The sequence below is a fragment of the Xyrauchen texanus genome, chromosome 19 (genome assembly GCF_025860055.1).
Source record: "Xyrauchen texanus isolate HMW12.3.18 chromosome 19, RBS_HiC_50CHRs, whole genome shotgun sequence".
NCBI lineage: Eukaryota > Metazoa > Chordata > Actinopteri > Cypriniformes > Catostomidae > Xyrauchen > Xyrauchen texanus.
In genome coordinates, this window is record NC_068294.1 from 32,934,622 (window position 1) to 32,942,814 (window position 8,193).

At 37.2% G+C, this 8,193-nt stretch overlaps 1 protein-coding gene across 1 annotated transcript in view; it reads right to left on the reverse strand.

Annotated features, from left to right (window-relative positions):
• LOC127659977 (glycine receptor subunit alphaZ1) overlaps positions 1 to 7,199 on the reverse strand; it is a 76,225-nt gene extending 69,026 nt beyond the window's left edge. Inside the window, exon 1 of the mRNA XM_052149996.1 lies at positions 6,351 to 7,199. Within this exon, the coding sequence (XP_052005956.1) occupies positions 6,351 to 6,397 (47 nt within the window). The 5' untranslated portion in view covers positions 6,398 to 7,199. The remainder of the gene's footprint in view (positions 1 to 6,350) is intronic.
• Between the last annotated feature and the right edge of the window lie 994 nt (positions 7,200 to 8,193).

Genomic DNA, 8,193 nt, shown 5'->3' on the forward strand with positions numbered 1-8,193 from the left:
CAGAAGAGAACATATCTTTCAGAAAACCCAGCAAAGCACTTGATACTCATACACTGGCAGCCAAAAGTTTGAAATAATGTACAGATTTAGCTGTTTTGGAAGGAAATTGGTACTTTAATTCAAGTGGCATTCAACTGATCACAAAGTATAGTCAGGATATTACCGATGTAAAAAAAAACAGCCCCATCACTATTTGAAAAAAGTTATTTTTTATCAAATCTGGCCCCATGCTAAATTGCTAATTTGGTACTAGAAAATTACTTGCCATTATATCAAACACAGCTGAATGATTTGGTTTGTTAAATAAAGCTTAACATTGTCTTTGTGTTTGTTTTTGAGTTGCTATGTAATAGACTGGCGTGCCTTAAGGTCGATATTAGGTCAAAAATGGCAAAAAAGAAACAGCTTTCTCTAGAAACTCATCAATCAATTAATATTTTAAGGAATTAAGGCTATACAATGCTTGAAATTGCCAAAAAAACTGAAGATTTAATACAAAGGTGTTCATTACAGTCTTCAAAGACAAAGGGCATCTGGCTCTAACAATGGACAGAAATTGATGTGGAAGGCCAGATGTACAACAAAACAAGAGGATAAGTACATCAGAGTATCTAGTTTGAGAAATAGATGCCTCACATATCCTCAGCCGACATCTTCATTGAATTCTACCCGCTCAACACCAGTTTCATGTACAACAGTAAAGAGAAAACTCAGGGGTGCAGGCCTCATGGGAATAATTGCAAAGAAAAAAACACTTTTGAAACAGAAAAGAAAAAAGAAACGGTTAGAGTGGGCAAAGAAACAGACACTGGACAACAGATAATTGGAAAAGAGTGTTATGAATCTTAACCCCATTGAGCTTTTGTGGGATCAGCTAGACTGCAATGTGCATAAGAAGCGCCCAACAAGACAGCCACATCTATTGCAAGTGCTACAGGAAGTGTGGTGTGAAATGTCACCTGAGTATCTGGACAAACTGACAGCTAGAATGCAAAGGATCTGCAAAGCTGTCATTTCTGCACGTGGATGATTTTTTTGATAAGGACACTTTAAGTAGTTTAAGCATTTTTTTAAATGGTTATAGTAATTTTTCACATTATTAATGTCCTAACTATACATTGTGATATCAGTTGAATGCCACTCTGGTGAATACATTTAAAAATGCATTTCCATAAGAGCAAAATATGTACATTATTCCAAACTTTTTGCCGCCAGGGTACAGATTTCAAAATTAATAGCCAAATATAGAGAATAAAGCTTGAAAAAACACAAGATCTTAGATAGATCTCATCGGAAAAGGTGGTGGATCCTAAATCAAAATAGGCCTACTAGTGATAGGCTATTCCTATTTGTGGCGTGATCTGTCTTGGTCTTTGCTGATCAGTGATGTATTTAAATGCATCAACAGCTGGGAATTAACCTGTTTAAAGGAATAGTTCACCACAAAATGAAAATTCTGACCCTCATGCCATCCCAGATGTGTATGACTTTCTTTCTTCTGCTGAACATGAAGATTTTTAGAATAATATCTCAGCTCTGTAAGTCCATACAATGCAAGTGAATTGTGAACAGGCCTTTAAGTGCCAAAAAGGAGATAAAGCAAGCATAAAAGTAATCCATCAGACTCCAGAAGTTTAATCAAAGTTTTCTGAAGCGATCCAGTTGATTTTGGGTGAGAACAGACCAAAATATAAGTGCTTTTTCACTGTACATTTTGCCATTGCAGTCTCTAGGCATGATCACGATTTCAAGCTTGATTACCCTTCCTAGTGCTTGACACATGCACAGAGCTCTAGATGGCGCTATAGGAAGTGTAATCAAGCTTGGAATCATGATCACCAAGGAGACTGCTGTCAAGATGTACTGTGAAAAAGCAGTTACATTTTGGTCTGTTCTGACCCCAAACCAACTGGATCGCTTCAAAAGACATTGGTTAAACCACTGGAGTAATATGGATTACTTTTATGCTGACTTCATCTCCATTTTGGAGCTTCAAAGGCCTGATCTCTGTTCACTTGCATTGTATGGACCTACAGAGCTGAGATATCTTTCTGAAAATCTTTGTTTGTGTTCAGCAGAAGAAAGTCATACACACTAGGGCTGCATGATTTTGACAAAAAGTTAAAAAAAAAAAAGTACAAATATTGCGATTGCGATTTGAACTCCGACTATGGTAGACAAAAAAAAGAAAATAAATTGTAATGTTTTTCACATGTTCAACTGCCAAAAGTGTACTTGGGTTTTCCCTTAAAAAGAATCAAACTGGTTCACCCACAAACAAACAAATATATAAACAGTGAAACAAATAAAATACATGTCTTGATCTTTCTTTGTCTTCTTTATATTAAAATTGTACCCATCCACATGTACCTGTTTTTTCCATTTTGTGATAGGGTCTCAGCCCACTAATCATCATCATTAGTTTTTGAAACCCAGTAAACTTGAATATTACGGATGCTCCAATCAGGATTTTCTCCAATTGTCTTTTCATCTAATTGTCCAATGCTGATCATTTAACTTTTTATCAGCAGCTCTGTCAGAACTGGTTATAAGTAAGCTTTATGCTAAATGTCACTGTTAACTAAACTCCCCTGTTGGTAATACCATAGTTGGTGTCTAGTTTTTGCTCTTAAAAATACTGTTGGTTGGTTGAATATTTAAATTAACACAAAATGGGATTACATTAATCCCATTTAACTCTTTGCTCTAGGCCTTAAAAACAAGTAGGCTTTACAAACAATTCTCTACTCTATATAAGATAGTCCTAAAGGACAAGGCTTAATGTCAAACTGAAGCTGAACTGATAACCCATTGGTGTAATTAAACTTAAAGTGAACGTTTTGGTTATTTTGTCACCACTTCATTGAATATTTTTTTTTTAATTATATTATTATATTGTATTTAACAATGCATTAAATTATAGAATCTAAATATTTTATATAGATTTATTATATGTGCGTTCTTCCTTTTCATTTTGTTATATGTTGGTAATATTAGTTCCACTTTCACTTGTTGCCACTGGGAGTGTAATAATTGGAGTGGTGGTGTAGTGGTCTAAACCACAGAACAGGTAATCAGAAGGATGCTGGTTCGAGCCCCACAGACACCACCATTGTGTCCTTGAGCAAGGCACTTAACTCCAGGTGCTCTGGGGGGATTGTCCCTGTAATAAGGGCTCTCTGTAAGTCGCTTTGGATAAAAGCGTCTGCCAAATGCATAAATGTAATAAGGGCGACACGCTCTCTTGTGAAGTAAACAAATGACAGGAGAATGGAGGAAGAGCTCATGTTTCTGAACTCTACAGATGCTACTGTAAATGCCATTTGCTCAGCAATCATTTAATCAAGATGTTTAAAATATACATCATATTTAATTCCACGTTATTATTATGAAACCTGTGCCTGGCGGAGACCAAGATGCTGCTACTGCAGATGATAATAAAAACCGCTGCGCAGGACACGGCGGATTGTGTAAAGCGATTAGAGCACGTAAGCAAACGGAACGGAACTCTGAGCACTTCTGTTGCTTTTAGCATGAGATGGAGATGTGGAGCACAGAACCACTCTAATAATGCTCTAACTTAATATAGATTGGACAGAGCAGCGCAAATAAAATTTTAAGCGAGCAGACTATTTATTTAGTTATTTAATTAAATCACGGCTCTTTGTGGTTTAATAATCACAAAAGGTCAAATCGTGATTTCGATTTTATTTCAATTAACTGTGCAGCCCTAATACATATCTTGATTGCATGAGGGTGAGTAAATGATGAGGTTTATTTTTGGGTGAACTACCTCTTTAAAAATAATGGTTAAAAGGAATACTAAATTGGACATCCTTCCCCTCATTTACCGACACGTTTAATGAGAACATTACTGTAAGTTTCAAAAGCACTACAATAAGGCACAAAATTGAGACCATATACAGAATGAACCCTCCTCTGTTTCATTGCCACTACCTGTGTATATGCAATTACCAGAGGACTCTTAAGAGACACTCAATTCTAAACTCTGCTATTAGAAGATATTAGCCCTTGAGACACAGTTTAATTTTTTCAAAGATTTCACCGTTGCGCTTAAAAGACCCATTTAACAGAAACAGGCCCATGTGGTAATGCCACATAGTAATGCAACTTCACTTTCAAAGCTACCTGGGTCATCATGCAAACCAATAGAAATGGCATTGTAAAATGGCACATGAAATAGAGGGCATGAACATGGCATTGTTTCTTTTCATATATTTCTGTCTGTGCCTGAAAAATATATATAAACAATACATATTTTTTGCAACTGGATTTTGTTGCTACATGTATATTAAGTGTGATGATAAGGCAAAAGTAATACAAAACTACATTTCAGCCAAGAGATAAAAAAAATAAAAAATAAAATGAGAGGCTGGGCCTCACATTTCTGATTTGCTAAAGAACATTTTTCTTCAGTATATTATTAGAGTATTTATTCAAAATTGTTAACATAAGCCACAATTTCCTTTTTTTTTTTAATGTTCTACATACACTCACTGAGCACTTTATAAGGAACACCTGTACACAATTATCTAATCAGCAAATCGTGTGGAAGCAGTGCAATGCATAAATTCATGAAAATACGGGTCAGGAGCTTCAGTTAATGTACACTTCAACCATCAGAATACGGAAAACAATGTATCTCAGTGATTTCGACCGTGGCATGTTTGTTGGTGCCAGATGGGTTGGTTTGAGTATTTCTGTAACTGCTGATCTCCTGATATTTTCACTCACAACAATCTCTAGAATTTACTCAGAATGGTGCCAAAAACAAAAAATCCATTGAGTGGCAGTTCTGTGGAAGGACACTTGTTGATTTGAGAGGTCAACGGAGACTGGGCAGACTGGTTCGAGCAGACAGAAAGGCTATGGTAACTCGGATAACCCCTCTGTACAATTACTGTGCAGAATAGCATCTAAGAATGCACAACACATTTAACCTTGAGGTGGATGTGCCTCAATAGGACCATAGTGTTCCTAATAAAGTGCTCAGTGAGTGTAGATTTTAAAATGTGCATACGCAAATGCATTCGGAATACCATCACTTCCATTGCTAGGACTTGCCATAGACAGCATTACCTGCATATTTCTGTGTGTGGTGACATAACATCATGCCTGTTTTATGCATGGACAGTATTTTAATAGCTATGCATCACTTCCTCCAGTGAATCTCACACAGCAGCCTCTTGCATGACAATCCTTGCAAGGACAAATTGCAAGATGAAATTCATAGAACAAATTATGTTTGTGTACAATTTGTATTCGTGAGTGCTATTGGCACTGACATAGTGATCAATGTTTAGTAATAAATCTGCATGTGAAATGAGGTTGGGGGTGTAGGCCTAGATTGGGAGAGAGATATCAATTAACAGGCGCTGCAAAGTTCAGCAGCAAGAGCTGAGACTGCAATATTCTGATTCTAGTTCATTAACTATACAATGCCCACAGAATGCAAAATAATTACTGCAAACCACTTGCTAGATAAGGTGAACCCTTTGATGATACATTTATTGTTATAGAGTATTCTTAAATGTAGTATAATGAGTTTTAAATGAAACTATATGTGGATAATTATTTTAGAGCTTGACCAGATTGCAGCCATCAAATCAAAACACATTTTTTTTTCAGTAAATAGTAAAATTTAATAAATGTGCATATTAAACATAATGGTGGTATAATATGTTATACATTATATTGTCAAATAAAAGCACTATATAATGAGAAACCTGTGAAAAAAGAGAAATGTAAGTGTTTTTAGTATATTGTTTCTAAATGAACGAGTTAATGTATGAATTAATGAAGGAATGAATAAATACTAGGTAACAATGAAAAAAACAGCAGACACTGAAAACAAAATCAACTTATGTTGACGTGTTTTAACCCTTCTCTGGGGACCTCACCATTTTAAGGACATTTTGAATCACAATACACAGCATGTATTATTATTATATCGCCCACTGATTAATTATTAAAATTGAGTTATTGTCTTATGCCTGTTGATAACTTTCTATTCGTCAAATGACCACTAGTAATCGCTGTTTCCCGGTTTAATGGGACTCCTTTGCAGTTTCTAATCTAAGTGGCCAAATGTCACGGAATTATCACTTAGTTTATTTGTTTTAATTGGTAAACAGAAGTTCAGACGAATGAATAATTTTAAAACTGTAAACTAGCATGTCAATGTGTCAACCGTTACTTGAAATTACGATACCTATCTTCCAACACTATTCTCAGAAGAAGCATGTATCAAGAAAACAAAGCATAAAACAGGCTAGGTTTGAGAAGCAAAAAAAAAAAAAAAAAAACATGAAAACAACCGTGATACGTACCTGAAAAACACGATAGTTTCCCACAAATAAATCCCGAGTGCGAACATTGTGTCAGGTTCGAGATGAGATGTAGTTAGCTACAGCTCAGTGCACCCAACAATTCCTTCTTCTCTCACTTCTGAGGTGAACAATTCGTCCTTTGTTTGTCTGAGATTCCCAAAAAGGACAAAAGATAACAAATAAAATAGAAATCTCATACAGACGAGCAGATCATTTTCCCAGGCAGTGGCTGTTCAGCGTGAAGCAGAGCTCTTGTTTGTTTCAGGACCGCGGACGGAGACTCGCGCGGGTTGCGGAATTTCAGGTGGAAACAGCGCTGCGAAAAAATAACGCGAATAAATTTCAGGTGTTTATTCCGGACGATCCATAGCAGCTTTACATGTGTAGTTGCCAATAATAATCAAACACGCTCCATCGGAAAAACATCTGGCGATACGTGAGTGCGATATGAAAGAAATTAAACTATACTCGATTTCCTCACAACGTCGGAATGCCACCGAAGTCATAGGAAAAACATACATACGCGTCTGCTCTGTTCCTTCGCGGTTCTTTGACACGCATCCCAGTGGAAAATGTGACGCTTTCAAGCCACGCGTTAGTTTTAGCTACCTCTGACTGATGTGATTCTGCAGGTAGTCTTATTTAGTACGTACTTGTTTCCCAGGGGTGAATTGTTACTGCTGCATGAGGCTACTTCCATTGTCTGGTCCAGTTAAGAGATGTTGCTCATTTTCGGTTTCAATGCTTTTTAGTCGAGAATCCTCGTGATAAATGCCAAAGCTTAGATATTTCAGCGCACAGAGTCTGTTCCATCGCTCATAAGCCCGTCATAAACGCCGTTAGCCTCACTGTATTTCTTGCTGCAGTCATTTACTAAACTCAAAAAGCACCTCACACACTCTCAACACACGCCCACATGCCGCTGTCATTGGTCTGAATGGCACTCCAGACAAATGCCTCCTCCACGGATTGGAAACGATGCACAATGCCATATGTTGAATTTTGATGGCTGCACTGTATGGGAATTTAGGAACAATAAAAAGCCTAGGCTACTTTTATGTATGGCACAGTTTTAAAGATGCTACAAAAGACATTGGCGGATCATGGATACCCACAGTATACCTCATTTTGATATTTCTGACAAACCCGAGATTGATTTGAATCTAATTTAGACATCTGCTCAATCTGTTTAGGTCGTCCTGTAGCCTATCAGTGCTATTAAATGTATTCAATGAAGAGGGGGGAAAAGATATAACGTACATAAAAGGAATTTGATTTGAAAGAAAGTTTACATTCATTTTCCATTCACTTCACTGCAGTTCGGTTTCACTAGGTCTGTCCAACTCAAAGCAACTCATTAGGAGCCATTCACACTGAACGTGTTTTTGCGTCCCTGGGTGCATGTGATAGACAAACGTCTTTGACCATGGACGGTACTGTCTCCTGAGCCATTTTACCAAGGTGAGCCTACAAGGTGAACATAGCAATTCATAACGCAACGGTCCCACAGACATTCTATGGGCGGTATACTGGTGAGGAGACCAGTGGCCGTTTTTTTTATTTTTATGGATTTCTATGGAGAAGATGCTTCAGTGTGCCGAATAACCTGCTTTTGTGAGGAAACACAGCATCACTTAATGAATTGACCGCCTCTCCACTAATCTTCAAAAAACTTCGGACAATTTTGCGACAGGTAAGTGTCAGTTTACGTCTCTCTCCCCATTCGTTGGTAAACGTACATTGTGTATGTTGAATCTAGCTTATTAGCGCAAGGACGTTTTTAGTCTGAACGGCCCCCAACGCTGCCATATAAAAAATGCAGGCGTGGTCATAACAAGTATGA